The sequence below is a fragment of the Vollenhovia emeryi genome, unplaced genomic scaffold (assembly GCF_000949405.1).
Source record: "Vollenhovia emeryi isolate VEMERY1.0 unplaced genomic scaffold, V.emery_V1.0 DF939184.1, whole genome shotgun sequence".
Taxonomy (NCBI): Eukaryota; Metazoa; Arthropoda; class Insecta; order Hymenoptera; family Formicidae; genus Vollenhovia; species Vollenhovia emeryi.
The window spans coordinates 902849-927578 of record NW_011967182.1 but is presented as its reverse complement, the minus strand read 5'-3'; the positions used below and the strand labels follow the sequence as shown (position 1 = coordinate 927578).

The 24730-nt window shown below is 40.6% G+C and overlaps 6 protein-coding genes across 6 annotated transcripts in view; all 6 read right to left on the bottom strand.

The window, feature by feature from the left end:
- Window positions 1-2117, bottom strand: part of LOC105562746 (chymotrypsin-2-like) — a 4882-nt gene extending 2765 nt beyond the window's left edge. The window contains exons 1-2 of the mRNA XM_012013802.1: window positions 1658-2117; window positions 1036-1259 (exon numbers count right to left, since the gene is read on the bottom strand). Of these exons, the coding sequence (XP_011869192.1) occupies window positions 1036-1259; window positions 1658-1946 (513 nt within the window). The 5' untranslated portion in view covers window positions 1947-2117. The remainder of the gene's footprint in view (window positions 1-1035; window positions 1260-1657) is intronic.
- A 2491-nt stretch (window positions 2118-4608) lies between these two features.
- On the bottom strand, window positions 4609-5885 carry LOC105562763 (chymotrypsin-like protease CTRL-1). The gene is made up of 3 exons (XM_012013825.1): window positions 5864-5885; window positions 5161-5384; window positions 4609-4767 (listed from the first exon to the last, which is right to left on the bottom strand). Exons 1-3 carry the CDS (start codon window positions 5883-5885, stop codon window positions 4609-4611), a joined length of 405 nt encoding a protein of 134 aa, XP_011869215.1.
- LOC105562747 (trypsin-like) lies at window positions 5616-6443 on the bottom strand. Its single transcript, XM_012013803.1, has one exon. It carries the CDS (start codon window positions 6356-6358, stop codon window positions 6062-6064), a length of 297 nt encoding a protein of 98 aa, XP_011869193.1. The 5' UTR covers window positions 6359-6443; the 3' UTR covers window positions 5616-6061.
- Window positions 6444-17122: 10679 nt separating this feature from the next.
- Window positions 17123-20572, bottom strand: LOC105562762 (plasma kallikrein-like). The gene is made up of 4 exons (XM_012013824.1): window positions 20518-20572; window positions 19285-19511; window positions 18916-19111; window positions 17123-17286 (listed from the first exon to the last, which is right to left on the bottom strand). The coding sequence occupies exons 1-4, from the start codon at window positions 20570-20572 to the stop codon at window positions 17123-17125; spliced, it is 642 nt and encodes a 213-aa protein (XP_011869214.1).
- LOC105562761 (chymotrypsin-2-like) lies at window positions 20573-22565 on the bottom strand. The gene is made up of 4 exons (XM_012013823.1): window positions 22550-22565; window positions 21892-22221; window positions 21272-21507; window positions 20573-21084 (listed from the first exon to the last, which is right to left on the bottom strand). Exons 2-4 carry the CDS (start codon window positions 22217-22219, stop codon window positions 20899-20901), a joined length of 750 nt encoding a protein of 249 aa, XP_011869213.1. The 5' UTR covers window positions 22220-22221; window positions 22550-22565; the 3' UTR covers window positions 20573-20898.
- A 1793-nt stretch (window positions 22566-24358) lies between these two features.
- The window catches only part of LOC105562760 (testisin-like), a 7942-nt gene continuing 7570 nt past the window's right edge, over window positions 24359-24730 (bottom strand). Inside the window, exon 8 of the mRNA XM_012013822.1 lies at window positions 24359-24694. Within this exon, the coding sequence (XP_011869212.1) occupies window positions 24473-24694 (222 nt within the window). The 3' untranslated portion in view covers window positions 24359-24472. The remainder of the gene's footprint in view (window positions 24695-24730) is intronic.

The window sequence follows — 24730 nt, the reverse complement described above, 5'->3', positions numbered from 1 at the left end:
TTGTACATAATTTATTTTGCAGCGTATTGTTATAAACTATATATACAGCCTTATTATGCCTTAGCCACAATTATTAAGCATCCTTATCATCACTATACTGTACTAAATCTAATACCAGAAAGATTTCTATTGTTTAAAAGTTGTTTAAGAGAGCTCATTGCTTTTATACAGGGTACACTAAAACCACCGGACATCTTTTTAATCATAGTTTTGTTAGAAAATTTTAAGACAAAAATTCTAATACAGAAATGCCAAGGCTATAATATTTGTGAAATAATAAGCGATTATATTTCACAAATGATAGGCCTGAGATTTCGCGTGCTCAGGTACGGCGACATGACAAGTGATAAAGATCAAAGGGGCCGACAGAGAGTGGACCTACTATGATAAAAGTCTTCCTATGAATGTCGCCCTTTTTAGCATAGTAACAACCTTCATTGTAACTGATATTGATCGACCACTTTGATAGCTGCAACACTTTGAGGTTACAACATGTTGCCAATTTTTACTTGAATTAAATAAAAAGGGCGACTTTCCTAGGAACACTTTTATCACTTGTCAAATCTCAGGCCTATTATTTGTGAAATATAATCGCTTATTATTTATAAATTATTATAGCCTCGACATTTTGGCATCAGAATTTTCGTTACGAAATTTTCTAAAGAATCTATGAGTAAGGTGGCTCCTGCATAAACCGACCAAAAGTAGAAAAAAAATGGAAATTTAAGTATGTTGTAGTTGTAAACTTTATCTATCAGTACGCGAAATTTCAGACCCGGTCGTCGATAAAATGAAATAAAGAAAAAATGTTAAAGTTGTATTTTTTAACATTCCAGTAAACGCCAAGTAACAGTTACGTAACTCAATATTCCAATTTCCTACTCAACAAGATAAATGTAATATAACACCCATGTTATATTACATTTCCATTGTTAATTAGGAACAATAAAAGCCTTTCTTGATATTAGATACAGTACAGTATATAATTAGGAGGGTATTTAATAATTTTGACTAAAGCTAGCTTTGTTATTTTACCTGACAAGCACCTCCTCCCAGTCCTGGGGCCGTAGAAACGTGCCGTTCGTCGATATGCCAGTATTGCTGGCACGCATTGGTGCTTATAATCGGCAATGTGGTGTACTTGAGTTTTGTCGAACCTTGGCTAGTCATACCATCTGTTCCCCAACCGACCACTAAAGCGTTTTTACCAATAAAAGGATCCCTCTGGTTATAATAGTATTGTACGGGCTGAATTGTGCCTGAAATAGAGAAATACTGTATTTAACTAATAATTTTCTAAAACTGATATTGAGAAACGACATACCCTGGGAAAAATTAAAACCGTTAGCAACCCATTTTGGGGCCCACAATTAGTAATCGAATTATTTGGATTTTTCGTAACTCTACACTGGGAAAAATTTTGACCATTTCTTTTATAGTTAAGCAACATAACATTTCGGTTAGTGCCTCTTAAGTGAAAATTATTTTTGCGTTACTGAATATCGACAGAATTAATTGAGGGAATTGATTAGTATTACTTGAAAATCTTGGATGCAGATAGAATAGCTCAAAATAGCATAAAATAATTAAATATCGCTGACGTATAAATAAGCGCAAAAGAAGGAAGGATAAGGAATATTAATTTAAATACATTTACCGGAAAAGGGAATATCCTGTGGCATGTAGAGTAAGGCAATATCGTTGGCACCGAGTTCGTATTCCGGGTGTATGAACGCTTCATCCGTAATCATTGACACACCGTGGCCTTTAAAAGTGTCGTAAATAATGCCGGACTTGTTGATGATGCCGAACACTACGAGAAATCTTCGCGGGTAGGGGTAGGTTACTGCGCAATGGGCGGCTGTGAGAACCCATCTTTTGTTTATAATTGTACCGCCGCATTGCTGGACTGCTCCATCACCCCGGAGTTTGTGCACCACTGCCATGTATGGAAACCTTCCGAGCGGCGCATCTGTTCCGTCCGCTATTTTACTCCAGTCTTAGTCCGTGGTTCAAAACATACGTCAGTGTGGCGAAAAACAGTAAGCGACGATCGTCGCTTCGATAAAAATGTTATTTACTACCACAGACTTCTATACAGGGTGTCGGATTCGATTTGGACCACTCCAAAGATTATAGTAGATTGGGTCAAACTGAGAAGAAAAGTTATATACCATTTTACAAAATCCGTAATTATTATCGCGTAATTAAGAAAAACGTCTGAGCCAATAAGTGCACGGAGGAGCGGAAGGCCGGACTCGGCAGACATGCAAAATGGTGTATCTGTTGACATCTCTCAAGATCCGATAACGAGAGGTGGAGTCATGCATCGATTGATGAAAGACCGTGGCGAGCGGGGAGCGGTGAGCGGGCGAACGGCGCGCAGCGAGCGAACGCGCGACATATGACACCGCGCCAAAAAAGTTTTTCTGGTGGTAGGAGAATAATACACCATTTTGCATGTCTGCCGAGTCCGGTCTTCAGCTCCTCCGTGCACTTATTGGCTCAGACGTTTTTCTTAATTACGCGATAATAATTACGGATTTTGTAAAATGGTATATAACTTTTTTTCTCAGTTTGACCCAATCTACTATAATCTTTGGAGTGGTCCAAATCGAATCCGACACCCTGTATATTATATTTACTAGACCGCTAATTTATAAAACAATTATCAAACTGTATGAGTTAAAAAATTGATTAACGCTTGTTGAATTTTTCTTTTTCCTCACCACGTGTATGCACGGGAAGGACCATTTTGCCGGAAGATATGTCGCTTCTGCAGAACCACGGTAGTAAGGGGGAGGGGGAGGGGGAGATGTAGACGTCCGGGGTAAGATACAGTGACCCTCGATGACTGCAAGCATACTGACATACTGTCAAACTGATTGCAAGGCACAAAAGTATCTTCACACTTTTCACATTCATGGTAGACTGTTCCGCGCGCCGCTCCTGCAAATTTCCCATTTATGTAGTCGCGATATTCAGGCAACAATGACAACTAACGAGATTATTGACGTATGTGTGTGCACGTATGTACACGGCAAGAAAATAATGTTGTATCAAGAAACCGGTGGCAGCCCGTGACGTTAACGTTTCATTCAAGCAACTTCTTTAATTCAACAGCATTTCTTTGTGTGTATGTACGTATGTAGTACGTATATAAGTATATGTATTCTTTTCAAGTCTACTGATAATAATTTTAATTTTTAAACAAAATAACTTTTGCAGAAATTCTATTAAAAATTACAGAAATTCAAGCAGACGCGTATAACTTAGTTGTATTTTTCAACTTAACAAATCTTTTTATAATGTAAATTTCAAAGACCTGCATAATTACAATATAATTGTGACAGTAAAATTAATTTATTTTAATGTTATACATCTTTATAGAAAGATACTTTAGAAGAAATATCTTAGACCGTGTCACTAGTACATCAGTTCCGGTTACAGTGGCTTACCTTTTATTCGTGTCTCTAAGTTGCAAGATGATCATCAATTTCCAAGTCCGAACAGAACAAGAATTTTACGCCTGAAGAGTCTAATGCTGAATAGTGAATACCAAATTGCTGCCTACAGCGTTTAGAGCTTCTATTTGTACCCCGAAATGACGAGGCCCTCCCCTCCTGGGGCTTCCCACCATTTGGGACTTAATCTAGTAGAAGATAGAAGGGATATCTCAGAGTTTGTATCATCTGGGCTCGGAATTCAGTGCTCTTTGGCTACATGGCCCACTGGAATTTTATCAGTAAACAGAGCAACTCTACCCGAGGGTTCGAAGAAACAGAACTTTCCATCTTTAGTGGAAAGAGAACTCTAAGATAAAAACATTACTGGAATTTCGTCCGTACGTGACTATATGAATATGTGTCTATTTCAACGTCAGACGTTTCGATCAGCCGAGATGGTCCTTTTCAATAATATGAAATTATAATAAACCAGCGGCCTTACCCGGCTTCGCTCGGGCCACCCTTCTCTTAAACCACGTTTTTTACATGTCATTCATGTTCCATATCTTTTTTAATTTCTCTTTATATATGTCTCTCAATTCTATTTTAATTTAATTTTACAGCTTTTCTCGGGTAATATCCAAAAATCCATTTAGTTATAATACGAACTAGCCGTTTGTGTTAAGACGAATAAATGTCTCGGTCTCGGTCATAAGCGAGTTTTATAGATACATTTAAATTATCGTTCACACGATACTATGAAATTACGCACTGCGTAGAGAAAAAATTCCATTGGATAAGTCAATTAAGTAGCGTTTCCGATGGAAAATTAACCATCGGTTGTTTTTATTAAGTTTTCCGATTAAAGTATGGATATATTCGATGGAATTTATCCCATGAAATTGCAGTTACCGATAAAATTGAATAAAAGAACCGATGATATTTTTCATCGGATATTAAATTTAATGGAATATACCCGTTTGTTAATATGTAATTGATTATCCGATTAGATGGGCAAGGATATTTTTTAGGTGTATTTTTTCCACGCTTGTTCGTTTCTCTTATTTTCTTCAATACATTTTCGTAACTTTTCTACAAAATACGGTTAATGAGTTTCTATCTGATACCTAAGGAAGTATTACCATGCACACACACGAGTTTCTCAGCGAGATACCACCTGGTCAATCCAGTGCTTGTATTCAGAAATCCTTGTAAAGACTCCAGGTGCGTCGCTAGGGCAACGTACGTTTCCGTAACTCACAATGCCCACTTGACCGTCTATGCCATTTTCATCTACTACAATGAGAGGTCCACTGTCGCCCTAAAAATAAAATATTAATTACTAACTTGACGATAAGAGAGACCCCGTCAAATTTTATTTATTAAAGCTACTTTAAACGAGGTGATTCACATTGTGCGATAAAATATCCTACTTATACGTGTATATAATTTATTTTGTCGCATATTATAATAAACTGTACAGCCTTGGTCAAAATTATTAGACAGCCTTATAATCGTTATACTGTACTAAATCTAACACCAGACTGATTTCTATTGTTTAAAAGTTGTTTAAGAGCGTTCATTGCTTTTATGTAATAACCAACTTTCACTGTAACAATAAAAGCCTTCCCTGATATTAGATTCAGTACAGTATATGATTATGAAGGTGCCTAATAATTTTGACTAAAACTGCAGCCTTATTATAATATTTTACCTGACAAGAGTCTCGCCCCAGTCCTGCGGCCGTACAAACGTGCCGTTCGTCGACATACCAGTATTGCTGGCACACATTGGTGTTTATAATCGGCAATGTGGTGTACTTGAGTTTTGTCGAATCTTGGCTAGTCATACCATTTGTTCCCCAACCGACCACAAAAGCGTTTCTTTCCGTAAAGTGTTCGTCCCGATTATATGCGAGTTTTATTGGCCCAATTGTGTCTGAAATAGAGAAATATTATAATATGTTCAATCAATAATTTCGTATTTATATTGTATCAAATTTGTACACGGAGAGAATTTTGTCTTAAATTTATTTGGAAAAATTAGTAATCGTGGGACAACGCGGCGTCACGCAGAATTTTTGCAAATTTTATGATTTTACTAGTGAAATGTATACTCAGCTTTTGTGAGGTGTAAAGTCACCGCCATAAAAAATAACGACAACTTTTACGTAACACAGATCTGACATGAGTCGCACGTATTTTAAATATCGTAAAACTTTGTACCGACTCGGAACCGAAACACGTAGCGGAACGTGTCAATTTGTGATATTTTTGTAGTACATCTCAAAGATTGCAAAAAGAGCTGTGTACACTAGGAATCACTGATGCCTTCCCACATAATTTTGCGCACGTATCAACACATTTCTATATGTTGAATATACATACATGGAAAATGTGTATCTATCCTACATGTACCGAAATTCATATGGCAAGGCATTAGTGACTCCTAGTGTACAGATAAACAATACTATTTTCCATTATTGAGTTTTCCACATTTATGAGACTATTTGTTATTCATATCGTTATTAATTCTCCGCGTCTTTTCCATAGAATAATTAAATAACGCCGCCATATGAATAAAGCGCAAGAGAAGGAAGAAGGAGGAATAGTAATTTAAATATATTTACCGGAAAAGGGAATATTCTGTGGCATGTGGAGTAAGGCAATATCGTTTTGAGACGGTGTGTATAGCGGGTGTACGACGGCTATAGTCGCAATCATTGACACACCGGGGCCTAAAAGAGTGTTGTATCCAATGCCGGACTTGTCGATGATGCCGAACACCACGAAAAATTTCTGTGACCCCCCCTCTACGCAATGAGCGGCTGTGAGTACCCATCTTTTGTTTATGATTGTACCGCCGCATTGCCCGATTCTTCCGTGGCCCAGGAGTTTATGCACCACTGCCATGTGTCGAATAAACGGTTAACTCCGCACAGAAATAATTAACGTTCTAAATGCCTCCTGCACTGTGAAAAATTTCCAACGGGTCGATCGCCATATGCGACTACGTAGCTTTTTGAATCGTCGGCCGCGCGAGTTAATAGGGTGAAATTATTTGTACATTTTGCAAATTCAATTTTAGCGGAAAATATACAATCAGTACTCTCTAAAATTTTTAGAGTGAAATTTTCACTCGAACCATGGTGCCACTGGCCACTTCACTCAATTCGAGTGAATGTTTATTCCAATAGAGCGAATTAATTCCAAGGCAAAAAGCGAAGAATTTTACTCTTATTTTTAAAGCGAAGTCATTAGTTTGTGGCCGCCGAACTCGTAAGTGAGACGCGGGCCGGGTCGGTTCTTTTCCGCGACAATCAGCAGAATAAGCGAAACTGCCACATAAATTATAGATTTTCAGTACTGGCTGTGAATATTAGAATGCAGTCTCTACATGCGATGATTGTAGTGAGCAAACAATAGCGAAGCTCTCGTGAAATTTGATCCTGCTAACAATAATCGATTAAGGTAAAACAATCCAAGTAAAGAGTGAATAATGGCACTCTTTCAAAAAGTGAAATTTCTCTCCATTCGGACTGACAGTGTTTTCATTATTTCATTATTATCAGTTCTACTTGTAGCTGTTGTGTCGGATGGACGTGCCTTCAAGCACAGTTTTCTCCGACCGATACTCAGAGACGGATGACATTTTTTTACAATGTAATTTTTAACTAATATATATATTTCCTTGAAAAGCACCACAATCCGGAAGGTCGAAAACGTTGGAAGAAATTGATAAATTAAACCATCCAGCCAGCGTAAATTCGTTAAATAATTTTTCTTCCTGTGTTCAATCAACTACTGGCGACAATAATATTCTTCTGGTTTTCATTACTTCTTCGAGTGAAATTTCACTCCAACAGGGTGAGACTCCACTCCAAAAAATTTAGAGAGTACGAAAGGGCAGAAACATTGAACTCTTTTCCACGTTCAAAGTACCGAAGTGTGCGATAATCCGTAAATCAGGCATCTAATTTATAGCATACGATCGATCAAAACCGAGAAATCGATCAGCACAGTTGCGCGAGAGGTGCGAAGTTCGCGAACGCGTGAATTAGCCGCCGAGCAGATGATTTCTACCGGGGTATGTTTCCAGAGAATTGCCACCCGCTTCCCCCGTTTACTCTTTCTCATCTGTATTTCCGTATCTTCTTCCCCGAGAGCCACTCGCCGCAATTGTAACGTCTTGACGCTCTTCATTTTCCGTTTGGTCTTTTTATTTGTCCACGCGGTAGTCGGGGAAACATTTTCGCGGGTCACGTCGGAGCAGATCGTCCGTATCACGTAGCGGGCGTAAAAAGTTTTAAGGAAATAGACAATGTTTTTTCGCGCGTCCGCGCTCGCGCTGCCAATTCGCCCGAATAAACAGCGAGGCAGCTAATAAAAAAAGTGGACGGTACGGCGTAAGAAAGTCGATCACGGCGGGTGGAATTGCAGTTACACGAGGGGGTACGGAGAAGCGGGGGGGGGGGGCGGGAAGAGCAGGTCGATGTGAACAGCGAAGGGGGATGCGATCTATAGCCGGAGGGTTGCTGAACTCTCCAAGTGTCAGCCTGAAGCTTTATGCGTCTGCCCTCGTCCGTTTCCTCGGAGTTTGCCTTTCTCATGCGCGTATGCGCGTGTGTGCATGTGTGTGTGTGTACTCGCAAAACGAAAAGCCGCCTGCCCGCCCCGGCACAGCCGACCACGTGTACAGTGGTCGAGAAAAGACAAAGGACGAAACGTCCGTTTCCGGTAACGAATCGCCCGGATACAACGGAAATTGCTTGTTCCTATCGAGTGGGGCGAAAGGGTGAGACCGTGTGGGGGAGGAGAGAGGAGACGGAGGTTACGTGTTAATTCACAGGGGGGTGATAACGGACAGGACGTCTCCTGGGGGGAGCGAACCCGTCGCGAAATATGTCTCAAGTCCTCGAGGCATTTCTTTCTCGGAGTTTCCCCCGTCCCATCTACCCCTCGCTGAAATTCGTCGAGACGGGGTAGGATTTCCGTAACGGATGGCCTGGCCGGAGGAGGGCGGGAATGATTTGCGGGAGGTCTGAGGAAAGTTTCGACTAATTCCACTTTGAGAATCCGACAGGGTACAGGTGTACAACGGCGATTTGTATGACTTTTGCAAATTTGTCGCGCCGCGCTGAGAACAACCGTCGCCCGTGTGTCGTTACAGGGTGTCAGCGACGCGGCGGCGACGAGAAACGGGGCCCTTGTAACGAGCACGGTATAGAAATGAAAAATTTTCACGAGTTTGTTAAGGACCGCGGCACGGAAAGTTGCGCGACAGCGCTCGCTCCGCGAGTGTCGCGTCCCGCGCGGGATTTGCAACCTTGAGTTCCGCGCACCTGTTTCCTCCTGAAATATACAACTGGAGAACGTTTAACAGTAGGAGAAAAGGATATACAAGAATAACAGAAAAGGTAACAAGTAAAGTTACCTTTTATGAAATGCAACGCGTTCGAACTCGTTGGCAACTTTCCCCGTTGTTTTAGGGAAAGATTTTGTGAGGGCCGATTCGTAATTGTCTTTCAATACTTTTGTATCATAAATTATGCGCGTTTTTAAATTGATAAATATATTCGCAATATACATGTATTTTATAACTAATTAACTTACATTGGCGATACGCTTGCTCTATCTTACTTGATGGTATTAGCATTTAAATTAAAAAAGAACTGTCATTTCTCTGTATCAAAATTTATTCTGAAAATTATGTAATCGTGAGACAACATGACATTTCGAATAATTTTACGAGAGTTTGTGAAATTTTACCATACATTTTGCTAGTAAAATGTTTAATAAAATTTTTTTTATACTCTCATAAAGTTCAAAACGCCGTGTTGTCTCACGTTTACATTATTTTAAGAGACAATTTTCTCCATGTAGTAAACTTTTTGGAACTTTATTTAGTTGCAAAGCAGAACGAAATATGTTCGACACGTCATATATTTATCATTTCTTAAGATGTCATGCAATAGAATAATTTGAAAGAGAATTCGAGTAATCTTCGAAAGCAAAGCGTGCACGTATGGGCGTGTAACTGAGAGAAATTAAAATAATGAGCTGCCTTTGCGTCCCTAAGAGAAGCAATTTCTCTTCCCGAATCCATTTCTTTCACGCTCATCCAGCCCGGTGCTGCAGCGAAACAACCTTCATAATACGTCTCATTTCTCGCAGATTAGAAAAATTGTGAAATAGAGTGGACGTGTTTCGAAACACACACAGTCTCAATCTCGAGTTCCCTCTTATCAAGTTCCTCATGCTAATATCTTTTCACAATTATGATAATTTTAGAGACAGCTTTATTTTCAGTACCTTACTGTAACTTGAAAATCTTGCGGAACAGTAGGATATTTTTGGAACACATTTCTCGCACGACAGTTAATTACGGATGAAATTGAGTAGAATTGTTCGTATCTCTCAGCGTCGCACTTGACAGTCACATCATTATCGACTTATTATTTCAGGATTATAAATAGAACGTGCGCGGATTCGCGCGATTATTAACTGAAAACGTCGATATATCTGTTTCGGAACACGGGAATTATCTCGTATCGCGCAACCCAACAGTTTTTCTTCCTCCTCTCGTTCTCATTTTGCATTTTTTGGTCGCAACAACAACTCGAGCTATCGTTCCGCCAGACGAATTCTATTATTTCTATTACGTTGCGCGGCGGCGCGGAATCGAATTAAGCAAACACGCCGGACGGGGAGGAAGCGCGTGAGAGGAGACATCGCGAGACCGGTGGCGAGAGTAAGGGTGGTTTTTCAGCGGTCTAGGTTCTGATAAAACGCGATAACGGTGCACGGCCTGCGGTATATAACGACGGGGGACGATAACGCTGCATTTACCAACGGTGACGACACTCGCTTTTGAGCTCCTCGTTTCAGTCGACGGTACCCTCTTTCCTCCCCGCCACTGTTTTCCGCTCTTTTCGACGTTTACGTGAGTGCCAATCCGCCCGCCGTATCTCCGGCGACCAGATCTCCAGGGAGAGATCCGAGTACGGGATAATTGAATGACCGCGTTTGCCTATGGATTAGTAGCCGTGGATTTATCGGCTTCGCTTATTTCGACGATATCGCGCGCTCGAGAGAATTTTCTAATTAGTCCCCCACGTCATTATTATCGAACGGATTTTTTTCACGACAAGAATGCCATTGCACAAAAATGTGTACGGCGAGCTATTTATTGGCCCTTTTCAAATTACGATAGTCGCAGTCTTACCCTTAGAGAAATGCAAGCGAAATAATTACTAGAAAATTACTGTACATCAGCAATTTCTAACGATTCAATTACCGAACTCCAGTAATTATTCAATGCTTTTTTCGTAAGAGTAGTTTTGTAGGATTCATTGTGTGCAACTGGATAGGTATTTTGAGAATTAGGGACTTATATGGTTTCCTTATAGAGAAAGCTTTGTGCCCTTGGGAAAATATACCTTAGAAAAATAAGAAATACAAAAAGTAAATTTGGACACTTTAAACTTTTATTTAAGGTAAACTCGAAACTTACTTTGAGAATTTAAAGGAAAACTTTAAGAATTGTGAAAAGTATGTGGTATAATTTATAATACCGCGTGCGGTTTTCTTCTTACGAGAAAAAGTGCTATGCCACGCGGCCCTCTAGCGAGAAATTCGACAGACTTGGCTATCTAAAAATTACTTCAAGCGTCCAAAATTACTCTAAAATTTTTTAAATAAATTTTTAACTTCTTTAAGTAAACTTTCGAATTTGAAATATTACTTCTGGAGACTTTAATTTCATTTACGGTAGATTGTCCCAAGGGTGTGCGCGAAAAAAAATTCTGCGGAAGCAATTTTCAATTTGCACCTTAACTTAATACAAAGCTTTCTCTATGAGGAAGCCAAACTTGAAAGAAAAAACAACTTGCCCAGATAATGAGCAACGTGCAAATTTCCAACTTGCGCCTTTAAAATTTAAACAAACAACTTGTTTTAAGACAAAATCTACTTAAGCAGACGCCCTTAATGTAAATCGCCTCCTGGAGATATTACGTTTTTCAAAAATGCACGCGTTGCAAGCTATTTGTTGACGTATTGACAAATGCATCCACGAGTACACGTTACAATCGTCGCTTAGAGATATCGCTATCGGCAGAATCATGAGTGTCTGGCGTCGCTGTCTGTTTCCACTACTGGAAATCAGAGACGTCCATTCCCTCACCGTGTCCCGGATCGCGTCGGCATCGATCAGTTTTCGTGTCCTTTTTTCTTGCTACTGCCAAAGTGTCCGTAACTATTCCCTGTCGCGCTGCGAACGAACGACAGTACCGAGCGTAAAAATTTTGTCTCTCTCCTCGAAAACAAATGGGGAGAGATAACGAGTAGGACGGAGGTGAGAAATGTCGAGGATTTACTCATCTTGGGCGACGCACCACGAATCGTTTTGGAGCACTTATTGAGGCTCTTTGGATTGTCTTTACGGGCACTGTACTCTAAAAGTTTGGCACCGCCTTTTTCGAACACTCTGTATATAAAACACGCGCGACAAGTCATGTCAAGGCAAACGATACGATATTTGAGTTTTCGCGTTTCGCTTAAGGTTGCCCTTTCCGCGCTGCGCTGCGTTTCCGACATGTGATTTGCTTCCAATTTCGTTCGTCCCTCCAGTGGTTCTCGTATCTCTTTCGCCTGATTACGGAAGTTATAGCACGAAATGTGAGCCCTGTACCACGTACAGACGAGTGCATGTATCGTACGACAGTCAGCACAAAAGCCCGCCGCGAGAGAGAAAAGAGAGCGAAAGGATGGGTATTACGAGAAAATGACGTACCGCTTTTCTCCGTTGAAACCATTGGTGAAAACCGACCAGCGGTTTCGCGTGAAGAGCCGTAGAAATTGCTACCGACTTCCTATCGCTTTGAAAGGAAATCGTAATTTCGTAACAAGTTACCCTAAAACGCTCTTCGTGTTCTTCGACCTGTTTTCGCTCGTACATATCGTCTTTTCTTATCTACATTTTAGCGCGTGTTACCAAATTATCAAATAACGTTAACGATCCAAGCGGCTTTCGCGAAAACAAAATATATCGAATTGAAAAGCGTTGTTAATACTTGACTTAATTTTCACTCACAATTAGTGAGGCTGAAAATTCACGTCCATATATTTTTTTAAATAAAATATAAGAAATCACAATTCGAAGGAATAAAAGATGTAAGAGCCGAGACAGGATGTTAGTGTCTAAATGATTTTAATTTTTTAATTTATTGCAAAAAATTTACCTCAGCCAGGGTTCGAACTTCCCTCTGTCTAGACGGGCGTCTCTAAGTATTTAAATATAAGAAAGGTATAAATAAAATCAATAATCAGTTTGATTATATTAATGCAACTGGTCCACGAGACAATTGAACGGATTTTACTTCAAGTTTCGAGTTTGCGTCGCGGTTATCGATCGTGCAAATTAATTTAGGCTTCCATATATTTTTTTTTAATTAAATGTAAGAACGGTATAAATGAAAATCAGAAATATGTTTTATACTATTATTTATGCAACTGGTCCACGAGATAATTGAACGGATTTTATTTAAAGTTCCAAGTTTGCGTCGCGGTTATCGATCGTGCAAATGAATTTAGGCTTCAGATGATATAATCATTAACATATATATCATGTCCGCGAGTATTCCGCCAATTTGAATGTACAGCGTATTTCTCCGTGCTCTCATAATTGATTAGAACATTGTTACTTCCGCATATATTGGCTCATCAGCGCGACGCGCGACATTCGCGCGGCTCGCCAGCTTGCCGAAAATCTGTCACGTACTTGTTAAGTCGACTAATGATTCGACTAATGATTCATCAGCCGTGCCTGTTGCGAAACAGTTTGCCTAATGAGTGACGCCGTCTTCTTGCTCCGCATCGGTGCGTATTGTTGCGGCTGATGGAACAACCAAAGTTTCTAGCTCATTAATTATCACCGCTTGCGTATCACGGTATCATCGCGCCGGAATGGACGAAGCTGTTGGTAATTAGTATTACCTCAATTAATGACGCCGGCGACGGCGACCATGATTGGTGCCTGGTTTGGGACGCACCGCAACAAGCGTGAATTTACGGCTGCCGAGCCCTCCGGTCTTTATTTAAGAAGAAAATTTCAATTTCTACCTCAAATTCATTTGAAATTTCTAACTGTCATTTTTTAAAGGACTTTTTCCGACGACTCTTCACAGAAAAAATAAGTGTCCTCAAATTAACGCGTTCATTATTTTGTATATGCGCAACAATCTTTAATCTTAAATAAATTTTGGCCGACCTTTAACTGGCACGTGTTTAATAAATTTAAAAAAAATTATTCTCCAGCCTTTGTAGTCCACATACTTTTAACGTTTGCCGAAGAGCAGCCGCGAGTTTATAAAATTTGCCAGTGTTTCGCTATTTAAAAATGTATCCTGACGATATCTCAATTACTTGGCATGATTTTACACACTAGCTCACTGCGAATGAGGAAAAGGGATGTCCATCATCGCGGACGGTAAGTGCGAAAGGGTTAATCTGTAAGCTAATTTAGGCAACTACCTCGCGATAGCCTCGCGCAATTAATCGTCCGTGATTGTCGACATTGATACGCGAGCGGCCGGCGCGGCGTCGCGACGTGATAACGTAATCGTCCGAGAAATAACGGCCGCTCAAGGAGCGAGGGCGACTGTTTAGCGCGACTTGTCGCGGGGAAATTAGGTCTCGCGGCTTTTTTTTATCGCGCTTAGCGCACGCCACCTTAACGAGGGCGGGGCGTGCCGATAAAGTGCGGGGCGTTTTGCGGAAGGGCTCGCTTGTTAGCGGTATGCGTGGACGTTTATAGAGCGACGAGTAACGCTAATAGCAACGGGCGATATTAGCTTTAACGGCCGAGGGTTGGAATTATTTAATAGGATAATTGTTAATTGATATACGCGCGGTGCGCGAAATGTATCGCGCATCGCGCTGTTGGCCCGCTGATAATTTAGTAAATATACGTATCGGTTATCGAGCGATCGAAATGCAAAGCCGATGAAATATAGAATGTAACGAGAACCGATCTTGCAAACATTCTCCCGAGACGTCGCGTGCATGATGAATTGCGGGATTAATGATTTTTCGATTATCCGGCATCACCGCGCTGTCGTTAATGCAAGCGTTACACAGCATTCTTTATCGCATTCTTTAATAATTGAAAATACCGTCGTTTATTGCGAACACTGCATAAAAAGACAGGAGTCTGCAAGTCTCAAGCATCGAGGGGGAATGGGACGGCAAGAGAGAACGAGATAAGGCAGGCTAGAAATTTGAGACAGAGTACCGTCCCGATCTTCCCCCGGAGGCAAATGAATTATGTGTAATGTACATATTTTTATCAACATATCGCGGCCTACTATTGGTATTTTTATAGAATCGTGTCTACAGAAAATTAAAAAATATTAATGGAACGCCGAGAGAATTTTCTCTTAAAATTTATCCTGGAAATCATGTAATCGTGACATTTCCAAGAGTTTTATGCGAGTTTTTTTGAAATTTTACTAGTAAAATGTTTAGTGAAATTTCAAAAACTCTTAATTTCTTCAAAGTGCCATGATTACATGCTTTTCAGAGGGCGAATTTTGAGGAAAAACTCTCCACGTATACGTGATTCTTAGCATTAACCATCCAATTTTATGGATCAAGAACGTAATGGATATTTCACCGAACGCGCGCGCGCGCGAGTATCTTCTCTGCGTCGGAAAATGAGACAATCCGGGATCTAGTTGCAATTCAGATGAGCAATGCACGTCCGCGCGACATCGCCGATGTAAATCGCGTATTTATCCCGTGCGATAACGAGGGTAGAGTTCAAGAAAGCACACCTCGGTCGTTATAAGTTCGCGGAAGTCGACGAGATTGAGAGACAGAAAGAGGAAAATAAAGAGAGAGAGAGAGAGAGAGAGAGAGAGAGAGAGAGAGAGAGAAAAAAGTCCACGCTCGGTGTGAATATTAATTCCACAGATATTCTTCTTCCAGCCCATTCTTCGGCTCTCGATAGCCAGGGATCGCAGCTGCGCTCCTCTCGCATCCTGACCCATTAAACTTACTTTTCTCCTTGTTTCACCCACGTTCTATCTCTCTTCCCCCCTCCCCACGTGGGAAACTGCGAGTCGCCGACCGCCCCGGATAACGTCCGGATGCAGATGCGGCTGCATCGCCGTCCGGTCGTGCGCGGCTCGATAACGGCACTTTCTCGCGACTGCAGCGGCCTTTCGGCCGGGCTTATGCGCGCGATAAATATGATAGCAACGAATCGAAAAATCGGGGATGGGGGGGAACAAATAACTGTTTCCCGCGTCTCCGAGAGCGTCCACTTTCATCGCGAATTGTCGAGAACGGCAAGTTTTGCAAAGTACCTAATTGGAAACTCAACTCCCGAGCTCGTTAACGATGAGCATTAATAACTTTGTAATTGTGAAGAATCGCGCGTACCTTTGAATCGCGCGGAATCGCTTTTAAATTTAATTTTTACCAGCGCTCTCGAATGTACGACATCTCGCATTCGATACAACACGGTAGGATAATACGTTGTGATTTATGCATTATGCGAATTGGATTACTACCCCGCCGCTTCGAGCTTGAATTTAAGTATCGCGGGCAGCTTTTCAATTAAAATTCACCCGAAACGCATATAAATGCTATCAATTTGCATCGAGAAATAGAACTGGCAGGAAACTTTCGGCCGTCAGTTGCATCGGAAGATGTAATATATCTTGTTGAAAACGTCAAGGGAGCTCCTACGAACCTATAAAGTTCGACTTCCTATTCCGCCGACGGCCACGTACTACCGAATCTTCCAGCACGAACATCAGTGGATTTTCGATCCGGTCGTTCGTTTCGCTTCGTACCTCGCCCAAAATCCCCGTAATAGGAATGATCCATCGAGATCCGCCGAGTTTCTCTATTTTTCCTTCAAAAGACCCGAATTTCGCTTTCGTTCTTGCCTGCATTCTTCCCAAGTGCGAAGTAATACTGCACTAAAACATTCCTTACGTTTGTAAACTAACATATTGCATTTTCGTTGATCTGATATAATTTTTTTAACTTAAAAAGGAATTTTTTTTAATAAAAATGAAATTATTGGTAGCCTTTGGAACTTTCTTTTCTTCAATCGTGTGATTCTGAATGGCTAATCCTTTTTCTCTCAAAGATTAAATTCTGTTAAAGTTGTTATTAAAAGATGTAAGAAACTTTGACGCACTTTTTGAAAATAATTTAAACATAAATTTCATAACGTACACACACTCTCATTCTTTCTTTCTCGCTACAATTCCGGAGAACGACGAGTGCACAAAAATGTATTGTATATTAGACGATAGAGTGAAAACGTATTGTCAGCTGAGAGTTGTTGAAACGAATATTAAAGGAATAAAAAAAAATTATATCAGTTCAACGAAGATGCAATATTTTAAATAACGTAAATTAATCCGCAGTGCAAATCGCTGAGGAAGCTGCTAAGGATCAACCAATCCCTCCCTCCCTCTGTTTTACAATGTATTTAAACATACTGTTTTAAAGACAAGACCTGCATAGAGAAAGATTGAACATTTTATAAGTGTATAAAGAGGTAGCATGTGTTGGGGTGTGGACTTTCCCTTTCCATTGCAATCGACTTATCGAGTGAGACGGGATCAAGCCGAAAACAACATCTGTGGAGTGTCGGCTTCAGATAGACGCTGGAACCAGCCAACACCGTATTCCGGGATCCGGGATCAAGCCTTCGTCCGGTCCGCTGATCGTAAAACCTCGAGGGAGCGTCGTGAAACTTAAAGCCGCGCACACCTGTCCGCCCGAAGCATCCGTGCTCGCAAGTTTCGCAGGATAAGCGACTGAAACGCAATTAAATGTTTAATCCGTAGAAATTCAGACGACGGCGATATACAAATGACACCCTCACGGTGCACCTCTTCTTCGCGCTTAATACTTTCTTCCGTTTCATTTATCCGATACTATCGGCGTTCCGAACGCTTTAAACCTTGGAAAACGTATTGTCCAAGTTGCCAAAGTCGAAATACTGACATGTACGAAATACGTTTAAATAATCTCCAAGTTTAAGGTGCAATCTATTAAACATCAAGCGAAAATAGATGTGCTTCTAATTTGTATTTTATCTCGAGATACTTTCGTGATTTTCGAAACGCGTCGGTCGCTTACGCGACTACAATTATAATATATGTGTTCGCCGAAAATTTTCGTATTACTACAAACGATCACGAATTAAGACCGCTGACGCAGCTGGTAGGGAACTTGGCGTTTACGGAAAACCGAGAACTCCCGCAAACTTTGGAAGTAGAACACAAATGGCGGCAAGGATCAAATGAGCCGTGTCTGTTTTATCGAATTGACTAGGCGACTCCGGTTGATCTGTTAAGTCAATTCGAGCTGATCATTCAGCTTCGAGATGTAAGATCGTGTCTGTTTAATATCTGAACTGTCACATTACTTGTAACGTTATATAATACTGCATATTTAATTAAAAAGATACGCCATTTATCGGAAAACGTAGTCGGAAAAATGAACTGCATCGGGAAACGCGATTTTCTGAAGCAACAGCGAGAGGGTCTTCACGAAAGTAGGATCACCGTTACATAGTCGAAACGCGTAAGGGGTCGCCAAACGGCTTCGCTTATTCAGCATTTCGGCGACTATCCCGTGAGCTTTTAAAGACGACGTCACAATAGCGTGGAACGGAGTGGCTATTATGCACGGTCCACGAGCCCAAAGTCATACGCCCCCCCTCCCCGCGCGATAGCTGGTAATGACTGCGGATGGAAGGAGGAAACACGGTTATTTCCCCCCCCCCCCCCGGTCCCGAAGGGGGTGGCGAAAAGAGAGTCCGCTGGATAGTTGTTAACCCACCCTTTCCCTCGCTCCCTCGGGACAATCGTCCGTAGCTCGAACCGGGAACAAGTCAGCAGTGGTGCTTTTACGCCAACGAATTGCGAAAGCGCAGCTGTCGAGCATGTATTTATCCTGTGTTTTAAGCCCTTCGGCACGCGCATTATTATCGCGAGCATGTGAAGCAGCGGTAATTGCTGTTGATTTACGAATGCGTTAAACGAGCGGGCGCCCGGCTGCTAGATGCAACGCCGCGAGCGCACGAAACGAAGTTCATGTGTCGAATTTCGTCGAGTCAATGTCACATCAATTAAAATCACTCGCGTCATGTGAGCAGGACGGTGGCTGCGCGTGAAATCGGCAGAGATGGACAATTAATTGTCGCGTGCGTTCGATTTGACAATCGATCGGTTAATGCCAGCTGCTACGAGGTGATCCAACGGATTCATATAATAGCGGAGTTGCAGAGATAATAAATGTCTACTTACGTGTCTAAATGTATAATAATTTCATATATGTTTTTATAAACATATTTTTCTGTGGTTTTCTAATGGGCACAGGGTTTGTACAAATATACACGAATTATACTTACTTAATTATACTTACTTAATTATGTTTACCTGTCGGATAAAATTTTAGCGCGTTTCCCAGGGTACGTATATGTGTCACATCGTAAATCCACTCTATATGTGCGGAAACCTTAGTAAAGACTCCAGGTGCATCGCTGGAATAAAGTGTGTCTCCGTAACTTGCAATACCGATTTGACGTTGCAGGCCATTAACATCTACTGCGGCGAGAGCTCCACCGGTGTCACTCTAAAAATATAATGTTAAATACGAAATTTAAGAAAAAAAAGACGCCTTCGAATTTGTTAAGACAACCTAAGGCAAGATAATTTGCATTGCATTAAAATGACCTACTTACACTTATATACAGGGCGAGGCAATAACTTTGTCCGCTATTTTTAGAGACAGCTTTATTATTTTACCTGACAAGCGTCTCGTTCCAGTCCTGCAACCGTGCAAACGTGCTCACTGTCGATGTCCCAGTATCGTTTACACATATTATTGTCTATAATCGGCAATGTGACGTACTTGAGTCTTTCCGTACCATTGTCAGCCATGCGATCTTTTGCCCAACTGATCACACGAGCGTCTTTACCCACAGTAAATTTGTCTAATGGATGAGCAAAGAATGGTACGGGCATAACGTAATCTGAAATAAAGAAATATATGTTACTAATAAGTTCCAAAAATTATCGATGCACAATATACGTTCGTATTACTTTCCATAGAAGTTTAAGACACTTTCTGTTTCATGACACGATCGATGGTTTGTTCAGCGACGCGGCAGCAAAGTGCCATTAACGAAAAAGTGACGCGTGACGCCTGAGCAGCCCAAATTAAGCGGAAAAAGAAAGAGCGAGCTGTAAAACCGTTTGCGTCTAATTGCTCTAACCAGATTGCCGCGGCATAATTTAGAGGCCTCGTTTAACGGCCCGGGTAGAAATTTCGGAAGAACGTGCGACGTTTTCCCAATTGTTTTGCACCGCGCAGTGCGTTCAAGGGTGTAAAATAGAGTCGTGTGCAATTGCACGCGTGCAATCTGTATAAATTTAGACATTTCGCGCTCCCGTTGTACCCCCCTTTCCCCCCAGGAAGATTCACGCCGCGTTCCGCATTCAATTACAGTGGTAAACGACGAGAGGCGTATCCGACGTAGCCCGGCACTTCCGGTGCCACAGCGGCGGCGACGCAATAAAATTTCAATATCAAAAATATTATTTTCGAGCTCGTCCAACACGCTCGCTGTCGACGACAGCAGTTAATTCAAATCGTTACAAGCCCGAAGGCGTAGTTGTAGGGCAGTGCCGAGGGAACTTGGCCGCCTGTGTGCGAATTCCCTTTTCGCCATTCCGTTGTTTCGCTAAATTTAAATTTTGGAAACTTTACTCTCCGAAAATCAATCAGTGGATTATCACTGAAAACTGCGATTTTCAGTGGTATATTTATAACTGTAAATCAGTGACTATTTTCAAGGGATGTTAGCGAAAAATATAATTTGGCGACGATCGCTCCGCTCCGCGATAGGTTTTCGAGCGTGTTCTCCCTTGTCTAGATTTTCGGACGAAAATGATTCTCCGAATCTTCGCCCTCCGATTGGCGTAACATAGGAGCAGGAAGCGACTCCGATAATTAAATATAAGCAGGACGTGTTTCACCGAAATCGTTCTCTGACATCGTCTCTGCCACGAGGAACACGGTAGCAGCAATCATAACATCTCGCTCGTAAATAAATTATAACGTCTCTATCGCAATAAAAGACAGTATCTCTGTTCGCACTCATCTGCATAGATCTGTGCTGATTTCTGGACCGACTTCCTTAATAATCCAAGTCTTCCACGATAGGCGCAACAAATTTTATTGAGTGTACAACGGACCGCGCGATACTTGCTCGCGCGTGTGATGGCTTCGCTGTTGGATTCGCGGCTTCGTTCTCTCTCCAATAAACAGTCACGATAATGGTCACCTCGCGACTTCGCGAGCAGTTATATTTATTAATAAATATCTAACATGTAACTATGTAATTATGCGTTTACACTTTACTCAAGAATGATTTCCACTGTAAGTGAGAACATAATATTGCGAATCCATTCAATATGTACAGAAATCCTAGTATAGACCACCGGTGCGTCTTTAAGACAAAGCGTTTGTCCGTAAGTCACTATACCGATTTGACGGTCTATGCCCTGCTTATTTGTTATGATGAGAGGTCCACCGCTCTCGAGCTGAAAATAAAATATCAAATAGTAAATTTACGAAAACAGAGACGCCTTCGAATTTCATTTATTCAAACTACCTAAATAACTAGCTAGTTATTAAAACGACCTAAAACGAGGAGGTTTACTTTTAGTACAATATATGATATGAGGGTGTCTAATAAGTTAGACTAAAATTATAGCTTTAATATTTTACCAGGGAAGTACTCGGATATTCCATCCCTGCCTCCGTGCAAATGTGATCGTTGTCGATTTCCCAATGTTTTTTGCACTCCTCAACGCTTATAATCAGTAGTGTGATGTACTTGAGCTTTTTTTTACTATTGATATGCATGTCATCTGTTATGATTATGCTTATCCAACCGATTACATAAGCGTTTTTACCCAGAAAAGGTTTATTGCTACTAACGAGTTTGACGGGTTTAACCATGTCTGAAATAAAGAAATACTATATTTAACCAAGAATTTCAGTAAGTTGATATTGAGACACAATATACATTAGTAATATTTTTAGCAGTTTACAACGTTCAAAACTCATCAAACTTTCATCACCTATGCTATATACTAACAAAATAATTTAATACGAAATCTATTTCTGTCTATACTGTCCAACTTTACATTGTAACAAAGTACACGGAGAATTGTACTACTGTAGCTATCAGATACAATTTTCCATTCTCGAGTCTCCATATTTATGAGACTATTTGTTATCCCTATCATTATTAATTCTCTGCGTATTACCCATGGAATAATTAAATATCGCTGACGTATAATTAAGCGCGAAAGAAGGAAGAATATTAATTTAAACATATTTACCGGAAAAGGGAATATCCTGTGACATGTGGAGTAAGGCAATATCATTGTGACCTGATTCGTATCGCGGGTGTACGTGTGCTTCAGTCGCAATCATTGACACGCCGGGGCCCTTAAGAGTGCCGTATTTAATGCCGGATTGATCGATGATGCCGAACACCACGAAAAATGGCATCTTCACTAAGCAATGAGCGGCTGTGAAAACCCATCTTTTGTTTATGATTGTACCGCTGCATTGCTCGGTTTGTCCGTCTCCCAGAAGATGATGCACCGCTGCCATGTACGGAAACATTCCCGGCTTCGCATATGCTTCGCCCGCTTTTCTGGTCATGCCTTTGTCCATCGTTCGAAACAAATGTCAGTGTGACGAAAACAGTAAGCGACGATCATCGCTTCGATAAAAAATGTCATGAACTACACGTATGCGAAAGTTACATACGTGTGAAATTGTATATCTTATCCAAGTTAATTATCTAAATATTACGTTATTGCAAGCATTTGATTGCAAATTAACAGTGTTACAACCATATTTTGATTTTATTACAGAAAGAAGCACTGTAGGCAAAAATAATATAAACTCATAGAATAATCATTGGACTGTATGAGTCGAAAATTTAATTAACGCTTGTTGAATTTTTACGTTGCTCGCGAACTTGCTCACCAATATTAAGCGCGTGAAAGACAACGTCGCCGGGATAGTTGGAAGAATATGTGCCGTTTCTGGTGAACCACGGTAGCTGGAAAGGGGGTTGATGAAAAATTGGGAACGGATATGGAGGGATATGGATGGATGGGTATGGACCGGAGTACGATGGTTCATAATATCCGTGGGTGTACTGACACACTATTAAACTGGTTGTAAAGCATAAAAACATCTTCACACTTTCCATGATACACGTTTTGCGCGCCGCCTCTGTAAATAATCCTTTACGTAGTCGCGATATTCAGGCAACAATGACAACTAACGAGATTATTAACGCTTTTGTGAGATGTAAAATATGTAAAGGTTATTAATTAATTTTTTACTTTAAAATTCTTGGAAATATGTTATTGATATCGCTCACCTTAGGTTGATTATCGATCCCGCAAATGTTTCTTTCGTAATTTTCGGGAGATTCTTATTGCAACTGTCGCTAGTGCTCGCGTTGTCGCTAATATATGAGATCTTAATGAGGTCAAAGTATAATGAAATGTGGAAGGCATGTCCCAAATAAAGTTGCTCCATACGTAAACACAATCAAATGTATACCCAATCAGACAATTTTTGTCAACGCGATACATTCCTTTATCGACGGAACACTCGAATCCGACGTTGTAAGCATAACATCTTTGAAAATTTTGCGAAATAGCAGTTTGTTAAGATGAGTAAATCTAAAAACCGACGATGGACGCGAAGAATCTGTGTTCGCATTGCAATACATAGGAGAACGCCGAATATTTTATTAGGTATCGGATAAGAACTCATTAATCGTATACTGCGCGACTGTGAATAAAACGTTTACGTAGAGTTCACAGACTTGATTTTATTTAAAAGAGGGAGATACGACTCCAGCAACGCAGTATCCGTTTATAAATTGAAACCATTTGATTGCATATTGATGTAGAGCATTTCAGAGATCAAAGTATATTATAGAAAGGCCCTTTGTCTAAAGTGACTGCATGTTCAACATTGAAATTGTGGCTATAATGCAAGTAGTGTGTCTGTATGACGAGCAGATTATTCCGATGCGCTCTTTTATATTTTGTAATACGAGTGCACAATAGTATCGCTTCGCTCCGCGACAGGTTTTCGAGTGAGTACCGCTTTCCTTTAATTAGTTTAGTTAAACTGCGTGGTTCCTGCGTCGCTAGTTTAAACGATATTGCCATCGTTCTCGTGTATTTTACAATTCTTTTGTTCCAACAGTTATTGATTGCTTTAGTTTTACTGTAACGTCTTGACAATTTAATTTTTATTTCCGCGGGAACACCCGACGAGTCAGATCGAGTCGATGTCGACGTTCATGGGGAATGCAAGGTTATTTTGTGTGGACCGTCACGCATATTTTTATATTCTCTTTTAATGAGCACGGTTTGTTTTACATATACACGAATTAAATACATTTTAATACTAATTCTTTTTACTGGCTCATTAAAATTTTGGTTCACACGATATTACGCATTGCTCTGTGAAAAATTTCCATTAAATAAACCGATTAAATAGTGTTGCCAACGATTATTATAAAATTTAATTTTCTTATCAAGTTTCCCGAATAAATTTTGGATATATTCGATGAAATGCAGTTACCGATAAAATTTGATCGAAGAAATGGTCATATTCTTCAATGAATATACAATTTAATCAGATATTCATACATTATTATACTATGTACTCTCAGTGGATCACTGAAAATAGTGAATATTCACTGATTCACAGTAATAAGTATAACACTGGATTATTCAGTACTATTTTTGTACCCGTTTTCAGTGATAGTGCACTGATTGACTACTAGAGTAACCGCATCCGATTATATTGCACCGAACACGTTTAGGTATGTAACATTACTGCAGTTACGTTACCTGAAAAGCATATTCCGTAAAAATATTATTTAATCGGATCAATCGAGTCAATCAAACCTACATAACCTGGCATTCTCAGGCCATGTACAATCTCAACCACAGAGCGAATCCAGTGGGTATATCTGTTAACTTTGGTGAACACTGCAGGTGCGTTGCTAGGGCAATGCGCGTTTCCGTAACTCACGATACCGACTTGACGGTCTACGCCATTTTCATCTACTACAATGAGAGGTCCACCACTCTCGAGCTAAACATAAAACATTTAATAAGTTCAGGAAAAGAG